At 32.9% G+C, this 25121-nt stretch overlaps 1 protein-coding gene across 1 annotated transcript in view; it reads left to right on the top strand.

Annotated features, from left to right (window-relative positions):
* TECRL (trans-2,3-enoyl-CoA reductase like) overlaps positions 1 to 16529 on the top strand; it is a 128241-nt gene extending 111712 nt beyond the window's left edge. Inside the window, exons 9-12 of the mRNA XM_008062800.1 lie at positions 5684 to 5741; positions 14524 to 14609; positions 15120 to 15165; positions 16291 to 16529. Of these exons, the coding sequence (XP_008060991.1) occupies positions 5684 to 5741; positions 14524 to 14609; positions 15120 to 15165; positions 16291 to 16418 (318 nt within the window). The 3' untranslated portion in view covers positions 16419 to 16529. The remainder of the gene's footprint in view (positions 1 to 5683; positions 5742 to 14523; positions 14610 to 15119; positions 15166 to 16290) is intronic.
* Positions 16530 to 25121: the final 8592 nt, after the last annotated feature.

Here is a 25121-nt window from a genome sequence, read left to right as displayed (position 1 = left end):
AGTGGTGATATTTTTATTTCACTGTGATCTTTGAAGATGCATGGTATTACTTTGATCTTTCAAACATTTTCATGCTTGACTTATGTTTGAGAATGTGACTTATTTTGGAGTATGTTTCATGTACTGATGAATAGAATGTATGCTCTATAGATATTGGGTAGATGTTCTGTAGATGTCTATTAAATCCTTTTGATCAAGGGTCAAATTAGGGTTCTGGATTGTCTTATTGGGTTTTTTGCCTCAATGATCTATCTGAACTGTTAGTGGGGTATTTAGGTTTCCAAATATAATTGTGTGGGTGACAGTGTCCTCTATTAGTTTACTTTGTAGTTATTTTAAAAAATCTGATGCCCTGTGTTGAGTGTATGTATATTTAAGATGGCTATTTCTTAAAGGTGGACTGAGTCTTCTTCATTATGTGGTGTTCTTTAGTGTCCTTTTTAACTTTTAATGACTTGAATGTTGCTTTGTCTGATATTGAATAGCTACCGCTGCTTTCATCTGTTTTGTGTTTTCCTGAAAGACCATTTTTCAACCCCCAAATTTGAGCCTGTGGGTATCCTTTGCAGCGAGACGAGTTTCCTGGAGAGAGCAGACTGTTGGATCATGCTTCTTTATCCAGTTTGCCACTCTATAGCTCTGCAGAAGTGCATTTCATTTTTTATATTTAAATTGATTATCAAAATGTGAGAGCATATTTCTGTTATAGGGCTCTTAGAGGGTTGCTTTGTTTCCTTTTTACTTTACTTTTATATATGTATTTTCATATTTGTGAGTGCTCTGTATGCTTTGTGCTTGATGGAATTTTTGTGATGGATATCATCTTTTTTCCTTTTTCTGTGTTCAACACCTTCTTAAGCATCTCTTGAAGAGGTCTGGAGGTGGCACATTCTCTTAGAGATTGGATGTCTGGGAAGGATTTTAACTCTCTATCACTAATGAAGTTTAGCTTGGCAGGGAAGAAAAATTCTTGACTGGAATTGCTTATCTTTAAGAACTTTAAAGATTGAACTCCAGTCCCTTCTGGCTTTTAGTGTTTCTGATGATAAGTCTGGAGCTATTCTGGGTCTTCTCCAGTATGTAGTCTAATATTTCTAGAGTCTAACATGTCTGACTGTATAATTTTATCTTTTAAGCTTACGTTGTAGAGGTGGATTACTCTGTGTTTTGGAGTTGATCTTCCCATGTGAAACCTTGTGAATGTTCACTGAAACTCTTGAATTTTAGTGGTCACCTCTCTATAAAGATGTTGGAAGTTTTTTAGGATGACCTTATGGAATGCCTCATCTATGGTGGTCTCAGTTTCTCTTTCTGCTTCAGAGATACCAATCAGGCATAGACTTGGTTTCTTGACATAGTCCCACATCTTTTAGAGGCTTTTCTCCTTTTGAGGCTTTTTTTCCTGTATTTTTGACATACTGGGTTAATTCCATATTTTGGTCTTCAAGCTCTGAGATTCTTTCCTTTGTGTGGTTGATCCTGATCTCTCTGCTTGTTACTTTGTTTTTGATTTCCACGATGGAGTTCTTGATTTCCATTATTTTAGAATAGGGTTTTCTGAATTAGCCAACTCTACTTTTATTTCCTGTTTGACTTCACTGAGTTTTACTTCTAGTTTCTCTTGGTTTTCGCTGTGCATTTTAGTCCTCCAGTCTCTGATATCTGTGACTGTCATCAGGGGCAGGTGGTTTAGTGGGTTTCCATTGTCTGTGCTCTAATAGCTGCTTTTTAAGGAATTGTTTCTTTAGTACTCTAAGGGTTGCCTATTTTTTTGTTTATTTTTCCTTATTTGTGACAGGTCACTTTTCCCTCTCTGTAATTCCTTTTTCTCTGTTCTAGGACGTTTTTTTGTGGTTCAATATAGGTTACTCAGTGAGAGAGGTAGAGACATTTACTTCTGCTTCTTACTTCACCCTGTGGCAGGTTTCTCAGTTGTAGCAATTTCACCTGCTATCACTCTGTGGTGAGTGGGTGGGGGAATGGATGCCCCTGTATGTTTTTTGCAGTTTGTATCCCAGAAGCCTTCCCACCATGAAAAACCTTCAGGTCTCTAAATTATTCCATGACCCTTTTTTATTCTCTAAATCCCACCCCATCACAAAAAGCAACAAATAAAAACATCTAAATTAGAATTGCAAAACAAAATTTATTTTCATAAGTACAGTCCTATTTCCTTTATCTCCTTTTCCTCTCAACTTTATTTTTACTTTCCAGGAGAAATTATGATCTACAATATTTTTCGGATAAATATTTTGCCAAAAAGCAACTTGTTTTCTGATATCTTAATGTCCTTTGTAATGCAGCAAATGAGAAAAATAGATAACATATAAGATATGATGCAAAATACTGAAGATAACTAATTTTGCCTCTGTGTCTTCAGTGTTGCCATTAGTTATTAACTTATCTAGCATTTTATTATTATTAAAATGCAAATATTCTTGGAGAAGGAAGTAAATATGCTGTTATCAAGTAGGCACAGCTTCACTGTAACATTGAACTAAAAATAACTTTGGTCATATAATAGGTAATTTTTGACAAGCAGAGAGGATTCTGTGTACAATATATGGTACTTTTAATAAAATCAGAGTTGAGTAGGACCTTGCTGAGAAGACCACAGGAAAGCTAGGAAACTGCTTGTGAAATTTGAGCAATCCCCTTACCTCAGTCTCCCAAAGTGTTGGGATTATGAGCTTTAGCCATTGCATCTAGCCTAAAAAATTCTCAATTTTTATATGTGACCCAAATTTAAAATTTTTCATTCACTTGTTATACCATTGTAATATAAAAAAAGATTATGCTTCTTGCAAATGGTGTTTAAATATTTATATCCATATATATTTGGACACTATTCTCTTAGTATTTTTTACTATATTTGTGTACACTTACTATCTACAACATCTTGGTTATTTGTTACATGTAGGCCATATCTAGATCATAGTTTGTAGCATCACCTGATTTATTATCTAAGATAATTTAAATTTTTAATAATGTTACATCAAGCTTCTTGACAACAACTACTCCAAACTTTATTTATTAAATTATTTTGCTAACTTGGCATGCCAAATGGAGAAACCAAATTTAGGTGCACATCAATCAAGGAGAACTGTCTAAATCATGCTGAAAAATATTCCAGTGTTTCAAATTTAATTGTCTCCTGGAATTGCAATCAGCCATAGAACAATATATTGAATTTTACAGAACTGATCAAATTATCTAGTGTTAATTCAATTATCTAATGTTATTCAATATTATATTAATAATCAATATTTAGGTATTTTTATTTGTTGCTTTTTTGGGATGGGGTGGGATTTAGAGAATAAAAAAGGGTCATGGAATAATTTAGAGACCCTTAATAATTATCGAATGTTATTCAGGAAATTTTATCAACTACTTTTACCAAGTTCAGTATGTATTACAATCTATATTAGTCTCAGCCAGGGATGTAAGAGCCAGTGTTTATGATGAAAATTACAACTAGTCACCATCATTCTTTAAAGTCCATTAGAAAGTTGCTGTTGATAATAAATTAACCATCTCTAAATATATAAGTATAGTTTTTTTCTCCCTACTTTCTGAATATACATAGATGAGCATTTCTTCAATAGATAGCAAAACTTCTCTATCACATTTTTCTCCCCTTTCATATTTTTTAGTTATATATGTATATATTTCCCTTGGAACGCTGTTGACCTAATAATAAATTATATCATAAACTATAAGACTAGCCTAGTGGTCTAACTAAAAACTAAATGCTATTTTGTTCATGATTCATACTTTTGATATTTTGATATTCAGTTTTGCTGTGATAAATAAGTAGGGAGAATAAAATATGTTGATGGTTGAATAAGCATAAAAATATAATAATCTCAAAGCAAATATGTTTCATCAGAACAGGAACCATAACTAAAATATAATTTTCACAAACATTTGGTAAGTGAATTTTTTATTAATAAATATTTTGCAATAGATATCATTCTATTTGGCACTGTGAGTGATGGAAAATAAATGACAAGCTGTCTAAATTAAAAGATGTACAAAAGATATGATGCCAAACAGACATGTAACAAACCATTAATCTAATCATTACATTTGCAATGTGACAGTTAGTGAGATAGAAATCTAGAGAAGTGAGATAAATTTACAATAATTTGGAGTTTTTCTTGATTAAATTAGTAACCAAAAATTATCACAATAATTTTACTGAGCAAATAAAACATGTGTTTCAGGTACCTGACTTCATTCAGTCATCATAAAATCCCTAAAGTCAGAAATTAACATTTGCATTTAGGTGAAGAAACAAAATTCCAAATGTGCAATTCACTTAATCTCTCATATGTGGTAAAGTAAAATGTTGCATGTGAACACAGGTTCACACAACCAAAAGCCCAAACTTTTGCTCATATTCACATGTAAAAATTTTTAAATGAAAAATTATTATTTGAAAACTCAAAATTTAGGTAGTCTTTCTAATGATAACTTGAGAAACTAGAAACCTTTTCCATAATTATTTTGCACAATTATTTTTGGTCAAAATTGGTATTTTTATTGTTTTCTGACTCTTTAAACATTATGTCAATATATTTAACGTATTTGTTAACATTATCTCCTGGGTATATTTATCTATTGAAGATGGTTATTTAACTGATATTTTACATAACTGCTCTAGAAAATAAGAAATAGGATTTTTTCTCTTTCAGCCTATTTTTTCCTAATATGTATTAAGTGTTTAAATATAGATCTGTTATTCAGCTTGAGTCACCTAGAAATGTAGTTGTATAAAAGTATTATTATATGTTTTTCAATGCATACAGAAATGATTGAAAAGAGCACAATCGGATATATTTCAAGAGATTTATAGCTTTAAATGTAGTAAGTTAAAAGGGTGCTCCACTATTGGAATATAATATAGTTAGAAGTTGAGTGTCTCTCAGTAATAAAGATTTTGAATAATAAAATCTGTAATCAATATTGCAATATTTATGTGTAAAATATGCACTTTGTATTAAATCAGATAAAATACATATCACAGACAAAGGAGAGCTCTTATATTAACAGGACACGTTGCAGACTGGGAACATTGTAAGTCCCATGAGACGGTGGCACGTCCCTGATCTTCTTGGAGGGTCATAGTGACTAACAGGGACAACTTGTGGAGTGTACCTGATCAAGAGGTCAAATAGCAAGTGACTTTGGGTTCATTACCATTTACAACAAGTTTACTAAATGCAGCTGAAACCAACTGGAAATGAAACTACAATGCTTGCAATAGAAATGTTGTCACTGTTTTAATAAACTGAGAATGCATAAACCTATGCCAAGTCTGTCTCCAGCAACATAAGTTGTCACTTCATGGTATGAAAATCTACCCACAGTAACAAGTACAAAGCAGATAATCAATGCTAGATGATTAACAGAATAATTTGAAATTGATTGTCAAGATGGGTCAAGAATATTAGAATTTCTGAATCACTGTGACTAATTATTTTGATTCAATATATTCCAAAAAACAGTTTCTTTAATTACTATAAGATTTCTTCTCCTTACAATTAGAATAAAACATATATCTTTTGAATATTTTAAATTAATACATTACATGGATTGTATATATCTCTAGAAAATATATCTTTAAAAATAGGTATAGGTATAGGTGTATGACATTGAAAAGTTTTAAAATGTTTTGCAGATTTGTGAAGCTGGGAATCATTTCATCAATGTAATGTTGTCTCATCCAAATCACACAGGTCAGTTCCTTTTTTTTATCTTCTCTAGAGTGAATTATTTTAACAATTAGTTTTGAAAGATTCACATCAAAATATTTAAAAAGTAGTAGCAATAGTTAAAATATTTACAATAATATGCTATGAATTTTTGATGATTTATGCCTGTTTTCCAAATATCTGAATTAAGTCACATTTCTAATAATGATTTCACTAAAATAAAGTGTGCCTGCACACAACCATACCCTCCACACACTAAACAACAATCTCACTTATATATGTGAAAAGTAAACTGATGATTAAGAAATAAATCAGTTTGAAATCAACTGATGCATATCAAATCCATAAACACTCAATATTAGTCTATTTTGGCTAATATCTAGTCCTACTAGTTTATAGTGTCTAATATTTTTGTGAAAACCATTGTCTTATTTTAATTCAGTTATGAGGGAACACCCCTCCAAAAAAGAGAATGAAAAAACCTGAATTATTTTTTGAAGGACAGATCCCTTGTAGTCCAGGCTTGCCTCACTAGGTAATGGTTCTACGAAACCATCGGCATCAGGAATCGGTGTAACAGCTAGCATTGTTGTGAGAGGCTGCTTTTGACTTCAGTGGATTATTATTATTATTTTTTAATTATTTTGACCCGTTTGCCCATTTCATGTTGGGTGGTTTAGGAGCCCACCTGCTCATACCAGGCTGAAAGTTCTGTAGTTTTGACGGAAACCAGCATGACCCCCATACCCCACCCTCGCTGTTCACCAGATCTCACCCCAAGGGACTTTTTTTGGTTGCTTGTTTTCCCAGTGAAAATATCCTCAAAGGGACATGGTTTGCCATTGTGGAAGGGGTGAAACAAAAATCAGCAGAGAAATAAAAAACACCAAAATTAGAAGTTCAAGAACTGTTTTGAGCAGTGGAAAAAGCATCTCAATAGGTGTACTCCATCAAATGGAGAGTACTTTGAAGATGACTGAAGTTTAAATATGTAAGAATAAATACACAGTTTTTTTTAAATAAATTCAATTTTTAAGGTCATCCCGTGTTTCACAGGTGGCAGAAATTGATACGGAAAGAAGTTTAAAAGAGGTTTATTAGAAAGTGTGAAAAAAAGAGAAGGAAGGAGAATTATGCCAAGTGGGAAGTTGAACTGTAATGCAGTACAAGGGTGGCCTCAGTTATCTTTATATGGTATCTAAAATGAGGATAAACCCTTTAAGGTGTTCTGAGTTGGAATGACTGGAGACAGAAGAATTGGTGTGGGTTTGGGTCTCTCTGGGAAGGAGGAATGACCTTGGATAAGGCAGCTTTCTTTAGCCAAGGGTATCCTCTCAGAAGTTTCGAAAATTAAAAGTTTTCTGCTACCAGCACTCCCAGCAGTTGTGGAAGATGGTCATCCTTCCTGATAAATATCTTGACAGCAAATCACAGCATTTATCAATTCCACTCTTTTTTTTTTTTTTTTTTCCAAATCCACTTTATCTACTCCCTGGGAACACTTCCAGTATAATGCTAATTGTCCTCTATTTTTAAGGGAATTTAAAAAGAAACAGGCTAGTGGAAAACCATTTGGCTTTCACCACTGCACAGGTCATGATATAACAAATAATTTGCTCCAATTTTCTTCTCTGCAGACCTCTAGATTTTTCTCAAGCTCAGCTAGGACATTTGATGTCTCAGGGATTATCTATTGGCATAAAATGGGACCTCATTTTGATGGTTTGAAGTTCTGTCTCCTTGCTTCTTTCAGAACAGGGATGTGCTCCTTGCCCATAGACCAGGGGAATACCAAGAAATATTCAAGAAGATTACTTAGAAACAAATTTAACTCTCTTTACCTCATTGTATAAGAATAGGTTTGATGATAAGGGTCAATTATCCTGCTAAAAGTAGTGAATCTGTCACCATAAGAGGGTCTTCAGTTTCTTAGATTCTTGTTCTGAAATAAGAAATGTTCAATCAGTTGATACAGAAAGATTCTAATTCAACCATAAGCTAAAGTTTATTGTTGAATTAAAAGTGTACCTTACCTCTAAGTTGGTACTTTAGTTGTGTCCTCAATAAACTGATGTATCAACTCATTAGTTTGGCAACTTCTTGATAATGTTATAGTGGATATGAGAAGTTGGTCCCATGGTTATTGGTCTATTCCTTGAAAAGTGAATGACTTAAGCTAACATGCTATGAAAATATATATTAATCACTAAAGTACTGTATAAACCCTTAAATAACAGGACTGACTCAGGACCTAAAGGAAGAAAAATAACACAGTATGTATCTTTTCCTATAAATATGAATTGATGCCCACTGCAAAATAAATGAAATCCAATAAATCAATTTATCATCATGTTGCTACACAATTTCCATGAGAGATAAAGTCTTACTATAGTCTCGCTGATCTTTCTATAATTTAATTTTTTATTTGTATAGATTTAAGAGTACAAGTGCAGTCATGTTACATAAATATATTGTGTAGCCATGAAGTCCAAATTTTTAGTTTAACCATCACCCAAATAGTGTGCACTGTACCTATCATTTTGAGTCTCCAGTGTCTATTATTCCACTCTGGATATCCATGTATACTAATCCATGTATACTAGTTTGTTTGTTTGTTTGTTTGGTGGAGGTGGAGGGCTGGTTTGTTTGCTTTTGCTCTCAGGGTAAACTCAGCAGCAGTAGTTATGAATACCCTGGTAAGTGGGAGTCCATGCAATTGCACTCAAACAGTTTTGATCCCTATCAGTATACTCCATTCATGCATACATGTGCTAGAATTGAGTTACATCATTAAAGAGGCTGACTGGCATTAACTGCTTAGTCATCTTTTCTGCCTGGTTCTTTTTTCTCCTCCATCACAGATACTCCCTGTGGGAAATTAATATGATAGAAAGATCTTCACAATTCTTGCTGACATTTATGGGCATGCTTTCAACCTTGACTTGTTTTTCCATTTGCTAAAGGCTGTGATTTTGTATATATTATCGCTTTAGATCCCTCTCTTTCAACTCTAGGAATTCTACCCATAACAAAGTTCCCCCTTCACTATTATCTTTTAGGGTGGTCCCCTGAACGTGACTATAATGCAGCTACTATGCATTTTTGGCTTATACTCACATCAGTGAACTCATCCCTGAACCAAGCTCAGCCTTCCTCCTCTGTCAGCTGGCTTTCAGGAATAGGTAGCCAAATATGGATCCCACAGTGATAAATGGCATAGCTTTCTGGAATATCTACTTGCTTGTACACTGTTTTTTGTTGTTGTTGTTGTTTGTTTGTTTTACTGTTTTTCTATTTTCTACTTATGCTTGACTCCAAATATATTACTTTCATTTTGAAATGAAACATTTCTGGGTTCACCTAAACCTATAACTTGGTATGTCTAGCATAACTTAGCTTATGATGATCAGTTGAGACTGTGTGATCACTAGATGTCCCTAAAGTAGGGTCTTCATCTTTATTAAGATTAAATAATATTCTAGGATTTTATTTTTCAAAGAGCTGTAATTCTCCACTACAAGTGGAGTGACCTTGCTCTTGCATGCCAGGATTCACCACTGTGATTATACATTTGAGGTTTGTCATAAGTGCAACGCATTGTATTTTCCACCACTCATAGATGTACTATGTAAAGCATCCCTGATTATAAGATCAAATGCAAAAGTTCTTGTACTAAAACTTGAACCTGCTGTGATTTTCTGTTTTGAGCTCTATTAAAATAGTTCACCTTTTTTTTTTTGCCTTATAATTTATGGTTCAAAACAGTTTTCCCTGATGTGGAATAAAAGAATGTCCTATCTGAAGGAAGTCAACAAGGCATTTTGTATTCTCCTTAATGGTGGGGAATTAAAATTGCATATATTTTCTCTTTTGTAAAGGATATGTTCACAATCATTTGACCTCTAAACATTTTACTAATGTATGATCCCCTAAATATTGTAGTGTGTGTTAATTTCTCTGCATTGCAACCTCTGGACCACACAAGTTTTAACAAGGCCTCAAGTAAGCAAGCCATTCTACTCATCAAATATTAATAGCATAATATTATTCATACATAGTACAAAATGTGATTTTCAGTGAGATGTCCAATCAATCTAGGTTTCCTTAAACTATTTTATGACAGGTGGGCACATTAAGTTATACCCAAAACAACATTACAAATGTATGCTGTTGGCCATTTTAAGGAAAACAAAACTTGTCTGAGCCCTCTTTTATAGAGATAGAATATGCTGGGGTCGGTGGCTCAGCCTGTAATCCCAGTGCTTTGGGAAACCGAGGTGAGTGGCTTGCCTGAGCCTGCAGGTTCGAGACCTGCCCGAGTAATTGGTGAGACCTCATCTCTACAGTAAATCAAAAATTAGCCGGGTGTGATAGCGCGCACCTGTAGATCCAGCTACTTGGAAGGCTGAGGCGGAAGGATCGGCAGAGCCCAGCATGTCGAGGCTGCGGTGACCAGGAGCATGCCACTGACTCCAGTCTGGCCGATGGAGTGAGACTCCAACTCAATAAATAAATAAATAAATAAAGATAGAATAAAAAAGTCAACTCAGCGGCCATCTCCTTATATGCAAGTTTAGATTAATTTACTTTGCAAAGGTACTATATCTGGTAATCAATTGCATTGGTAAGTAATACTTGATAAAGTTTGCAGTACTACACTGTCATCCTCCAAATTAAACATCTGATTTTTTTCTGGGGCTAGTGTAGTGAATTAAATGGTGATCTAGTGGATAACATCACCCAAACATGCTTTCAGCTGGGAATAGTGGCTCATGCCTATTATCCCAAAACTGGGGGAGGCTGAAGATCACTTGAGTTCAGGCGTTTATGGCCAGCTTGGTCAACATAGTGAGGCCTCATCTCCAAAAAGAAAAACAAAATAATCAAGTGTGGGAGCATAAGTCTGTAGTTCCAACTACTGAGGAGGCAGAGATTAAAGAACTGCTTGAGCAAAGGAATTTGAGGCTATAGTGAGCTGTGATAGCACCACTGCACTCCAGTTTGAGTGACAGGGTAAAACTGTGTCCATAATTTTTTTTAAAAAGAGGGTATATTTTACTTCCTCCAGTATGCAGTTTTCTGAATAAATAACCATAGATCATTCAGTGAAGTTCTTTTAGTGAAGATCATGGGAATGATTATTAGGTTCAACAGTTTGTTTGTTTGTTTTTTCTTGTAGTGTTTCCTCCTAAAGTAACAGACTGTTCTTCCATCAACGAGTTTTAAAGCTTGGGACTGATTTAGGTCAAAATACTGGGAAAGAAATAGTTGGTTTTATATTGTGCCAGTGGTCTTGTCTCTTAATTGGTAATCTATAATTAAATGTATTTGTCTAACCTCAGCAATAGCATTGTTGAGTATCCAACTAGTATATAGCCTCTAGGGACACTGTGTTCTATTAATTAGACATGACTTTCTGTGGATGAAGACACCTTTGAATTTGCCAGTTTTGGTGACTTACGGCAATTAAGTGCTGTGGTAGGAACTGGTTTTGATTTGGGGGTGGGAAGGAATCTTTTAATCCCAGCTATTATTAGTCATCTTAATTCTAAGATGACTTAGCTTATACAACAAAGAGTCAATACCAATCTTTGTGATAGTAGTGGTACCTCTTTTACTATCATATTTCCTCCATCAAGAAAAAAGTATATATTTGCTTGATCCTCTCATATAATATAGAAAGAACATGGGAATATGAAACATGGGGGGACAATGCTTCACATAGAAAGAAGCCCTTATTTTAAGCCTTATATAGACTATCTACTCTAGGATTGCTATTTCTTGAAGCCACTTAACACCTTCGTTCTTTGTCTGCCATGGACATTCTAACATTTGTTCTTTGCTGACTGGGTCATTGTTTTGCCTCCAAGTGCATGTTAGTAGTGTCTTCATGCAATCTTAGTAAGATATTTAATCATATAACTCCAGAGAGTACTTCAAAAATATAAGCCCACCTTTAACTAATGCTACATTTTGCCCCTTTTATGAAATACCCTTAGAATCCACTTACATGTGTGTGTGCTTTTTTATAATTTGCTGGTTCATGTTGGCTAGTTCCTGCAGCTTCTTTGGGGGCATAATTCCTTTTTTCCCCATCAGACCCACAACAGACTCAAGGAGTTATAGATAGTGACTAGGAGAAGAAATGCAGAAGATCCTAATAGGGATTATGTTGCAGCATAGTGGTCTCTGCGTGGCCCTGAAGCAAGGGAGTATTAATCTTTAATAAGGAGAAGTGGACGGGGGCGGGGAGGAGGTTGGCAGTAGTGGGAATCTGTGGGGGAAGAGTAGGTGCACATCTCATCAACAAGGATACCTGTATAAGCACATGTGTATACCTAACCCTGAATTGTACCCACATCTTTAAAATGAGACATTAAAAAAAATACACATATATTTAAAATGTTAGCAACAAATTAAATATTTTATTAAGCATCAAGAAAAAAAAAAGTAGAGTGGATCATCTCTTCGGGCTCAGGGAACTCATGAAAACCTAGAACTTTCAAGATATTGTCGTAACCAAACTTTACTTAGCATACCTGCATTGGATTTGAGTTGTATATTCTTTAGAGCTTGGCTATGTTTGCCATTAAGTCCAGGGTTTGCTCCTCAGCATTCTCTGTGCCTTCATTTCAGGAGATCAGAACCTCTTTGCTTGCTACCAGGGAAAATCGCAAACTTTCAAAGTTTACTTTTGTCAACTATCATTTTAAATTTTAGCTATCTTTTTTGAGTGTATGGATAGAAATTTCCACTCAATTCCATTCTTAATATTAGACCAGATAAAACATTTTTTTTCAACGGTACAGCAAACATATCAGTATACCAGCAGAAAAAAGGTTTTTATATTGCATAGCTACCTATAACATTGGGTGTCTGTTTTCTACCGACCACCAGCAGTGGGGTACTTATTGCAAGCTCTTTGGTAAGTCATTCAATTTTAAAATGTCATTCCAGTATCTGCTCTTTGGGTCCATTGATGTTGTCATTTCTGATGTCAACTACTGCATATTGGGCTTTCTGGAATGCATATACAGGAATAGAGATGTATATTTAGGAGGTTTGAAAGGAGTAATTTTTTTAATATGAAAAAAGAAATCATGTTTAAGTAGGAAATTGAGAACAAAACAGTCTAAATAAGAGTCTCTAATAGACATATGGTACATTCCAAAGGTGGGGTGAATAATTCTTTTTCTCCTGAATTGAGTTACCAGTTTGAAATATTGATCAAATATTGGACTAAAGCTTAGCCAAAAAGTGAGTGTGACATTGGGTGAGGTTCCTCCCTTCAGTCAGACAACGCTTATAGGGAGTGCTAAGAACTGAAAACTGTCTGCCAGCGGCACTCCCTGAAGCAGTGAAATAAGCACTTTATGTATGAAGAATCTGGTGGTTCAGCACTTCGAAACAAAATAGCTTGCAACTTTCATTTTATAGAGGCACTATTATGATGACTATAGATTGAGAAAACATACCCTGGGGAATATAAATATTAAAATCGTAACCACTAAATTCCATATTATTACAATTAGCAGAAACTATGTGCAATTGAAATGTTATTATCTATATATGTTTATTTTTCTGTGTCATAAGACATGGTTGTTATTTAAACTACATCTGGAAGAAATGAGGATTTATGGACCCATGATCATTTCTCCACCTCTAGGGGCTAAACACTTATAAACTAGAGATCTTAACTCAGATTATTTTCTGTGCATCTTCCACCTTGAAAATTCAATAGCTATAATTTGTAGGTTTCTCAATTATCTTTCTTTGTATCAATACATGGACATTACACAAAAGTGTCTCCTAAAGTGGTATCAGGAAAATCAGTAATATTAAAAAGCATACATGTTCAGCCTTATTTTGCAATGAGCAGTACATGAAATCTTCACCATACTTAATATATTTTTTAAACTTTTATATGTCAACTGTAGTTACAATTTTGAAAGCAACATTCTGACATTTCTTTATGACTTTAGAGCTATAACTAAAAAGAGATTAGTTGATGAACTATCTGACTAAATCTTAACCATACAGAGTAAAACGGTAATTTTAAAATTCATATTTACTTTTGCAAATGTCACAGCTCAAAGTTCAATTTGAAATACTTAAACATTTGTTATCTAAAATGTTTCTCAAAAAAATTGAAAGGGAAAAATAACTAACAAAAATCAAGTGACAATATGCTAAGTATAATGAGAGATGTAAATAACAATCCTGATTGCTGAGCAGAAATAATTTACTTGGTATTTCAGAATATCAACAATGTTGATTTTAAGTGTAATTCTTTTATGGGATATTTTTACACTTTTATATAAATGACATTGTTATAAAATTTTCTATGATTTTCACTAATTTAATACAAAATGAGATTAGATGTATTTAATAATCTCAACCCAATATATCCTTTTTGAAATTAAAGGAGACTATAAGAAGACAAGCAATTAAAACCATTTGTAATTTCAATATGTCATAGTGCTGAAACTATTATGACACACAAAATAATTGTATATTTTATTTTATTTACATTCTTAAAAAATTGATCTTTCTTATGTGCTCTGAAATTTAACAGCAAATAGCTGTATACATGGTCAGAAAATTACAGTTATTCTATTTGAGTCAAAAGGTCATAACATTTTAAATTTGATCTCTTCTGAGTAATTTGTGAAATAGATTGCTGTAAGTATGTGATGACATTTCATGTGATATGTGATTGGTCTTGGAAATTTAGTTTAATAACATAAATATATGATCAAATTGCCAATATGTGACATAATTGACATTTTACTTTCCTTTTGAAAAGGAAATAATGCCTGTTTTCCAAGCCCAAATTATAATCCTTTCACATGGATGTTTTTCCTGGTCTCATGTCCTAACTACACCTATGAGGTATGCTATTTATGCATGCAATTAAACTTTATTTAATGATACACTAAATGCTTGTGCTTATGCATTTACATGTACTATTAATATGTGATGTAACATATAGGTCATAACTATGAATATGAACTCCGAGATATAGAGTTCAATTCAAGCTATAAGTATTAAAATAAGAACATTTCAACCTTAATTTTCCCTGCAGAAAAAGAAATATTTCTGCAAAAAAATTATCTGTATTTAAATAAGTTTTTCAATCTTTGTATAAAATGTCTTAATATAATTTAAGATTTTAGTTTTTATCTAAGTTTTTAAATAATGTTCTCCATTTTCTTATAAATATGGTACTATGATTATATGAGATATCTTATGATTTTGTTTTGTAACAGTTATTATTTTTATAAATTTATTTCTGCCTGTAAAATTTCTAATATTTAAAATTTTATATTACCTATGTAAGCCCAGAAGTAAACAAATTGCTAGATTAACCATAATATTTGTTAATTTGTTTTAATATAACAGATTGGATCATGGGTTAGCTTCACTGTCATGACACAAACATTGCCAGGTAAGACAAAGATGTATTGATAATTAATCAAAGAAAACGCATCTTAAGGACAAATAGCTTTTTTTTTTTTTTTTTTTGAGTTAGAGTCTCACTCTGTCACCCAGGCTGTGCAAGTGCAGTGATAGACTCACGACCACCACAGCCTTGATCTACTGGGCTCAGGCAATCCTTCCACCTCAGCCTTCCAAGTAACTGGAACCATGCCCATCTTATTTTTGGATGTTGTAGAACCAAGGTCTTGCCATGTTGCTCAGACTGATTTCGAATCCCTGAGTTCAGGCAATCCTCTCATGTCTGCTTTTCAAAATGCAGGGATTATGGGTGCAAATCACTACGCCCGTTTAGGGAGAAACAAGAATAACTTACTATATACTAAAATTTGTCATGTTTGCAAAAGGATTTTATGACTTCATATGGATTGAAAATTTTTGGTTGTATTAAAATATATTGAAACATTATTTGCTATTTATCTCTATATAATTGATGCTTAATTCAAGTTAGGAAATATAGGAAGTGAGGTTTTGTTTAAAAAGAAAAAAAAAAAAGCTGTGGTAACAATGCACCTCACCTGAATTTTGTATGCATGTGCAAAGGGATGTTTATTTGCTGTGTCTTCAAATATCCATGAGTATTTGTGAAGGAAGGGCTGGGGAGTGTGAGAGTTAATCTTGAATGCTCAGCATTTTAATACATACTAAGAAACTGAATTGCATGATCTCCATGTAGTGGAAACAATATGTGTTAGATCCATTTCATCAGTCTTTGTTCTATTGTAAACAAATTTTGGATCACAAGTAATGTGACTTATATTATGTATGTTTAGAGGAGTATTATCTGCATATAGGAAACTTATTGAAAAAGTTAACAACATTTTATTATTTGGAAATGGGATATAAGGCAAGTAGTTTTATTTTGAACTTTGCAATATATTTTCTATGTTTACTCATTCATGCAATATTGATTGACTTTATGCCAAGCAATCGGCATGAGTAAACAAAATTTTAAGAGAATATGCAACATTTGAGAAATATTTTGCAAGCTATATATAGTGGTTCCTTATCTAATATAGCTTATTATATTTATACAGAAATTTTAAAGTAAAAAATATTTATTTTTTTCTTCTAGTTGGAATTTTTACACTTCTGATGAGTATCCAGATGTCTTTGTGGGCACAAAAGAAACATAAGATTTATCTGAAGAAATTCAATTTGTATATGCACAGGAAATCAGCAATGATTCCATTCATATTGTAAGGAAACATAAGTAATTTTATTTCATATATAAAAAGACAAAATACAAGTTTACTAAACATAACTGAGTCAAATGGTTATCTATTATGGTCAAAAATTCAGGAACAACTGTATTTTTACCGAGTAAAAATATATAATGATAATATTTAGTTAAATTGAAAGTAATAAGCTTGAAGTAATAAATAGCAAAAATTATAAATATGATTATGAAATAGCATTGAATATATTTGCATGGTATTAGTCCTTAAACAAAATTGTCTTATATCATTAATATTTCATAGTACTATTTTCTTCAGACAATTGAAATATCAATAGCAACAAAACCAAACTATTCAATTTTAAAATGGGCAAATGATCTGAACACTTTTCAAATAAAGACATACAATTGACCAATATATACACATTTCATATGTGTATTTATTTTACATATGCAATTAATCACCAAGGAAATTCAAATTAAAACCACAATGAGATATCATCTGATACCAGTTTGGATGACTACTATCAAAAAGAAAGTCAATAACAAGTGATAGTGAGGATGCAGAGAAAAGGGAACTCTTATACACTGCTGATAGAAATGTAAGCTGGTGCAGTCATTATGTGGATAGTATATAGTTTTCTAAAAAAACAAACAAAGAAAACTACAAATAGAACTATTATATGTTCCAGCAATCTAACTACTGGGTATTTATCCAAAGAAAATAAAATAATTATATTAAAGAATCAGTACCTCAATATTTATTGCAGCAATATTCACAATGGGCAGGACCTGACATCAAATTAGATATCCAACAACAGATAAATGTATACAAAAAACGTGTCTATATACACAATGGAATACTATTTAGTTTTAACAAAAATAAATTCCTTTCATTTGTAGCTATATGGATGGAAATAATGGATACTATGTTAAGCAAAACAAACCAGGAACAGAATATTAAATATTATATTTTTTAATCATATATGGAAACTGAAAATATCGCACAGAAATAAAAAGTAAAACAAAGGATACTAGAGGTTGAGAAAACTAGGGAGAAGGGAAGGACTGAGTGAGGTTTGTTAAATGATACAAGATTACAACTAGATGAGATAAATAAATTCCAGTGTTCTATACCTCTGCAAGATGACTATAGTTAACTGTATATTATTAACTGTATATTGCATAATTTAAAATAGCTGAAAGGAGGAATTTGTTCCCAAAACACAAAAAAGATAAATGTTTGAGATGATGGATATGCTAATTACCATGATCTGATCACTCTTCGTTATATGTATTGAAACATTGTATACCCCTTAAATGTGTTCATTATTGTCATTTAAAAATAAATTTTATTTTAAAAATATCTGATTTCTAAAGTAAGTGTTTTCAAATGTGATACTTAGATCACCGTATTTTGACACTAATTTAATTTTTTTTAATTGTTTAGTCTGTAGTTGAGAAGTTTCAAATCTTGTGTTATTAGTTCAATTTCTCGAGAAAATTATAACTATATTAAAAGAAAAATAGCTATACTTAACTACATATCGATTTATTCATAATGCACACATTAATACTATCATTCTGAAATTATAACAAGTAAAATATTTTCTAGATATTTTAAATATTTTTGAGCCTATAATATTTTGAAGTGTATATTTATATGCTATATATTTGTTTATAATTATATTTATATAAATATATATAGGAACATATTTGTGTATGCATATTTATATATTTCAGATAGATTGGATATGATGACAGAGAATGCAAAAATGATTTTTGGAAATTTAGAGTGGAAAAAATGTTGTCTTATTTTTACATCTTTAAACACTTATGTTCTCTGAAAGCCTATGTGCATATGTGTGGCTGTTTGAGAGTGTGTATGCAAGCATGCATATACACAGGGTATTTAAAAAATGTATACACATTTTAATAAAGAAACAAACTGTATTAAAATTGTAATACTCAATATATACTGGTAACAAAAGATGAATACAAGTCACATTTGACTTCTGCAATTACAGGAGTTGTTCAAAGTAGTTACCATCAATGTCCAGACATTTCTGATTATGGCAAACTAAAACTATTACATAGGTAACATCAATTAAGATAAGTATACTATTTTTGGCATCCTCGGTATATTTGACAAAGAGATGAGTGATATTATAAATATTAAAGTAAACATTAGTTAAAATATTTAAAATACTTCATTTATTCATTTTAAAATTGAGAGACTTTAGATTGCTTAGTCTCTAGAACCATTTCAATTCTCAGATGCTGTGCATAGATAACAAAATATCCTCTTTAAATCTCTTAGATTATGCACATATTTGACAAAATATCCTTGGTAAATTTGACTGTATATGCACTCGGTAGGTATTTACCACTAGTCAATAAATAACAAAGATCTCCTTTACAGACTTATCATCCCAAATGTATATTATTGAAGTTTCCTAGGGGAAAACAATGATAAAATGTTGACTAACTAATACCTGTTTCTCCAAATAATATAGCTCATGTAATGGTCTATAAAGGGAGTATTGTTGAATTAAACCACATACTTTTAATAGTATGTACTCAGCTACTTGTGATGAATATACCTTTCTCAAAAGAATAGTTTCTGTGTTTTCATAACTAATCTTGACTGACATTAACTCAGGAAGTTTGTGTGTTTTTGTAGGACTAAAAGGAGGCATTTGTTGTGGCAAAAAATAATGGATACACACACACATACACACACACACATACACACACACACATAATGATGGATACAATACATGATATTTATTTTTCCATTGTGCTATATCCCCTTATCCCAGTTGTTCCACCATATTTTTCTCATATCAATCATTCCCTCACTGCTGGTAGACATACTTGAGTTTACAAATACCTCAAATATATATATATTGAATCATGGTCTCATTCTGTCAACCAGACTGGAACACAGTGGCACTATCATGGCTCACCACAGCCATAATCTCTTAGGCACAGGCGATCCTTCCTCCTAAGCCTTCTAGAAGAGAGGAATACAGATGTGCCACCATACTTCACTAATTTTTTTTTTTTGGTAGGGATGAGGTCTCCCCTGTTGCTCAGGCTGGTCTCAAACTCCTGGGCTCAAGTAGTCCTCCTGTTTTGACCTTCCAAAGTGCTGGGATTATAGGCATGAGCCACCATACCTGGCCTAAATGTGTTTTAATTAATTTACTTTTTCATTTACATTTTCTGTAAACCTCACAGCCTAAGACATAAAAAAATTGGAAAAGAAAATCTGCCAAACTTACACCATCTGTTATTAATGCTGCAGGCATCATCCTGCAATAATCATGTATACATTTTTAGTCTTTAAAATATCACTTCATTCATAGATTTTAGGAGTTACTATAAGTATATATGTAGTATATATAGAATATATACAGTATATAGTATATGTGTGTATATGACAATGTACACACACATAAAGACACACACAAACATAATTTCTGTAATTTTAAAAATTATTTTCTAATCCTCTTGTTCTGTCCAGCCAATGCTACTATACCCAATTTACTCTGTCTTCAAATTATGAATTCCGATACATATCTATTATCACATTTTAAAAACTATAATAAATTTTAAAACTGAACATAGGATCATATAAAATTAGGATCATATAAATAATGAATTTGCATTCCAAGTTAAGAAATCATGCATTTCTTTTAATGTAAACAAATTATAGAATAAACTCATATATTCACTTACATGTCCCTTTGCCACATATCTAGGTAATTAATTCTAGCTTATGGAGTCTTTAGCAGAAATAGCATTTGACACTTCATAGATTACTTATAGATGCCTCCATTTTATTAACATGTCTGTGCATTTGGTGTGAAAAAGGGTAATTGCTGAAACTGGTTCAGAAAATTGAACATTTATATATAAAGAAGTTAAACGCCAAAATAAAATATGACAGTTTATTTAACGTAGACGTCTTCATAATTATAGAAAACAGTCTTCATAATTATAGAAAACAAATAAAAACTGTTAGAGAAAAAATCAAGTACAAAAAATATACATACATATTCTGGGTACATTAGCTATAATATTACTATCATAGTTACTTGTTGAAGTATAGTGCTGTATAATATATGTCTCATTATACTTTATTATCTCAGAGTGTCAGCACTCTCATCCTATAAATAAGATACATTCTCAAATTACAAAATTATTGTGTGTGTATTTTTTGACAATTGTGATCCTTATGTCAAAATAAAGATTATGATGATATCAGCAATTTCCACACTAGGAAACAACATAGGTTGGTCAAGAAGTATTGTCTTTTGAGAGGGAAAAGTTTATTACTATCATAAGCAATTGAAAGGACAAAAAATGAAGTCTATATACCCAATGAGCAGCCATCTTAACATTTCTTAGCTTTGTCATGTTTTTCCAACATTTTACTTTAATTTACCCTCTGATAACTAGTCAAAGAACAGATGTCTCAGAGGTAGCTATTGATTATTACTTTACAGCCTCTCCCCAACTTGTCTTGTAAATAAGTTAACCTAATCAGTCCTTTATGACCTTCATGGCAGTCTCCCAAACACATGGCAACAGTTATATGACTAACCCATCCATCTGTCTGCTTTCCATCACCTGACTTCAGTACCTGTGCTTGCTAATCCCCTTCATGATAACATGGAACAAGTCACCACCTGATCACCTTAATGACCTATCCCACACCCAAGGGAAGAATTAAAAACCTCAACTTCAAGCAGCTACTTGCCATTGCTTTGCTTAACTCTGGTGTCTCCACATGGCTCCTAGAGCTATGGCTGCCCTGTTTTCTTAGCTTTGGCCTCCCCACCCCATCTTGGGGAAGGTGAATCTCCTCTCTCTCTCTCTCTCTCTCTCTCTCTCTCTCTCTCTCTCTCTCTCATTTACTTTCTAGCCATTGTTTTTTTAAGCACTGGTCAGGACATGTGTTCTTTGAGCTATGACCACCATGTTTTCTTAGCTTTGATTCCCTCTGCTACTTTGGGGAGGAGAATCTCCTCTCTCTCTCTCTCTCTCTAATGTACATTCTAATAAACTATATTTTTCAATCTAATGTATGTGTAATTTTTGCATCTTTTGCATAATACTGGATTGCACACACACACCCCTCAGCGGGTCCCACCTAACATTTTGGAGACCCCACAGCAATATCAGTTGGAGAACAGTAGCTGCAAAATGCTGCCACTTCACATCCAAATTTTCATACTTCATCTATTGAGGGATTCATTCATAAGAATGAATATCAGATGTGGTCAATTGGTGAAAGGAGAAAAGGGTACTATTTACAAGGACTTTTTTTATTCTCTCAAATCATTATGTATTTATTTTTGACATTTGGAAATATGATTTTGCCTTTTATAATTATTTTGAGCTTTCTGAAATTTTTGCTGTAATTATTGTCACCTTTATAATTGTTAAATAATCAAAGATTCTTAAAAAGTATTTGTCCATAACTGTGCCTAAAAACATACAGTTGTGATCAAACTAATTTTTTATGCATGGTGTTGATGTCAGGTGGGGTGAGGCAGAAAACTCAGGAATCCTGTGGTTCAACCCTAAAATGAATTTTAAAGCAGCCAGGAAAGTTGTAGAACAGACTTTATTAGTGAGAAGAGAAGGAAAAAGGAAGTTCATGGCAGAAACACCTTTTTGGGTAAGTTTCTCAAAAAGGAAAAACCATGTTTTTGCTCTCAACTGCAAGCTAGATATAGCTACCTGGCTGTTGATATGCTGATGAGGGTGAAGCACAAGTAACTGCTGCCCTCTCTGGAGATTGATATCTCTCTGTTTCTGTTAGAAGGAGAGGCAGGAAGGAGTGGTTTTATCCTGACCATGTTGTCTTTTGTAGAAGACCTGCCAGACATTTCCAATTCACAAAAAAGTTCATGAGTCAAAAGGTGATCTTATTATCATTTCTATGGCTTTGGCTATTTAAAGAGTGGTATTGGGCCTTTCGTCTTCTACATGAAACCTGAAGAGTCTTAGTGATTATTATGCTAAACCATGAGTTGAAAGTTTGGGCTGTCCTATTCTTACATCTGATGGGGTTTTCTTTAGATTTGCCAAGGTGGTGGAGTAGGTTCCCAGTCTGGCCTGTAATAAAATGTAATTTAAAAAATGTCTGAATGCTTCCTAAAACCTGCTTATGGGAAATTTATCTATCTATGTCAAACCTGTACTAGCTACCCTGCCTCAGTGTCACTCAATACAACTTAAAACACTGTATCCTTCCTGAAGGAGACTAGACTTTGAATCAATCACCATTTTTGCAATGTATAAATCAATTCATTTTTAAAATATAGGAATTAAAACTTGACTGGCATATATTTTAAAAATTTAGTAGAAGAAAATATAAAAATAAAAAACGTTTAGTAGAATTTATTGAAATCAATTAAATTCTGTGTAGTAAAAGAAATACTAGATTTTTTTTTACTCGATTTTTCCTTGGGTTTGTGGGATATAAAGGGATAGATATTATGTCAACTTGCAGATGCTTTTTAAAAAAAATATGGAATTGTATATCTAATCTCATAATAGTCTTCTCTAAGTTTATTACTTTATTATAATTTCTTAGAATACATTTGCTCTTCATTTCTGTAACTTTTGCAGAATACACCATTTATAATACAAAACAAACAGACAACGATCTCTAAAAACTAAAAAAAATACCATCACCATTTTTTCAGAAACGTTTATGATCAATGATATCTTCAAAGACGGAATTATGTATTGGTTTTCTTGGTGGTGAGTAACTTTTCTACATATAAAATTATGGGTCAGTTCAAAGGGTCTTTAAGATGAAACTACTCCAAGAATGACTAGACCGGGTTGGGAAATGAATCTCACATAAGCTTTTTCCCCATCAAAGTAGAACTATCTTTTTACTAATAAAGGTTTTATTCCAAACAAAAATTAGAAATAATCTCCAACAGAAGTGGAATAATTTAATCACAGACTTCTTGCTAAGCTGTAGTTTGTGACCTAGCCAAGCTATAGTTTTGCCCCTGCCATTTGGAGTTTGTTGAAAATAATAGCCAATAAGTTATATTTTTAAATTTTATGAGTGAAAGGACATAATTTGGAGTCAATATACCCAATGAGCAGCCATTTATAACATTGCTTAGTTTTGTCATGTTTTTCTAGCAATTCACTTTATCCTATAATCACTAGCCAAGGATATAACTGGTTTTTCAGAGGCAGCTATTGATAATTGTTTTACAACCCTTTCTCAGTTTTTTTGTTTTGTAAACAAGTTAACCTAGTTAGCCCTTCCTGATCCCATCAACATGACCGCAGTCATGTGACTAACCCATCCACAGGCAGGCAGTCCATCAGTTGCCATCAGTACCTGTGTTTACCTGTCCTCTTTCTTATGACATGGAGTAGTTCATCACCCAATCACCTTAATAAGCTGCCCCCTCAAAGGGAAGCTTCAAAAAGCATTCAACTTCAAACAGCAATTACCATTGATTTGTTAAACAATGGCCAGGCCATGTGTTTTTTGATCTATGGCTGCCATGTTTTCTTAGCTTTGGTCCCTCCTCTTCTTTGGGGAGGTGAATCTCTTTTTTCTCTCTTTCTCCAATTTACTTTCTAAATAAACTATATTTCTCAATCTAACTTCTGTGCTATTCTTTGCATCCTTTGCACGGCACTGGATCCTTTGTGTGGCACTGAATCACAAACCAGACACCCTCAACTGGGCCTGACCTAACTTTTTGGAGACCCCAATGTATGTCCACAATGAACATAATTAAGAAAATAAGATTTGTTTAATTAACCTCAGAAATGTATAATTCTATATTTTGATAACCTATAATATTAAAAATAAGCATAATTGATTTAAACTAATAATCACTAACAATTGTAATAGTGCTTTCTACTCCAAAACAGTTTGCAATGAAAGTTCTTTTTAAAAACCCACGTCTTCATCCCTCAAACCTTTCTCATAAAAAATAGCAGTTGAAAACAAAATCAATTAGAAATACAAAACAAGCAAACAAAAGATGTATCAACAGCTATTCTACAAAACCTCCTCTCACAGCATACAGCTTTCTATTCCCTCCTCTTTGTAATTTCTGGTCAAGATGTTACTTTTAAAATGCACTTGGTACATGTATACTTCTAAACATTCTGACTAATTTTGATTCAAAATAAACGTAGAGTACAATTTGTTTTTAGTATAACTTTTGTGGAAAAAAGTGTTATTCTCTAACACACACACAGATACACAGAAATAGATCAATTTTAAGCAACATCACCTCAAATACAATATATAAAATGGAAATACTCCAATTTTTTAAATGCAAATGCTCAATTTTTAATTTTTCTTTTATTTATTTTTTATTTATTCATTTTTGTTGAGTTGGAGTCTCAACTGTCGCCCAGACTGGAGTGCAGTGGCCGCTCCCAGCCACTGCAGCCTTGACCTGCTAGGCTCCAGTGATCCTTCCACATCAGCCTTCCAAGTAGCCGGAATTACAGGCGCGCGCTACCACACCTGGCTAATTTTTTTTTTAATTTATTGTAGAGATGAGGTCTCGCCAAGTTGCCCAGGCGGGTCTCGAACCCGTGGGCTCAGGCAATCCACTCACCTCAGCCTCCCAAAGTGCAGGATTACAGGCTGAGCCACTGAGTTCGGCCTCAATTTTTTAATGTAAATGTTATTTTAGATACCCATTTTAATAAAA

Source organism: Carlito syrichta, unplaced genomic scaffold (genome assembly GCF_000164805.1).
Source record: "Carlito syrichta isolate Samal-C Ts95f unplaced genomic scaffold, Tarsius_syrichta-2.0.1 Scaffold305832, whole genome shotgun sequence".
Classification (NCBI taxonomy): Eukaryota; Metazoa; Chordata; class Mammalia; order Primates; family Tarsiidae; genus Carlito; species Carlito syrichta.
Note: the sequence above shows the minus strand (reverse complement) of the source record. Positions and strands in the feature narration are given on the sequence as shown.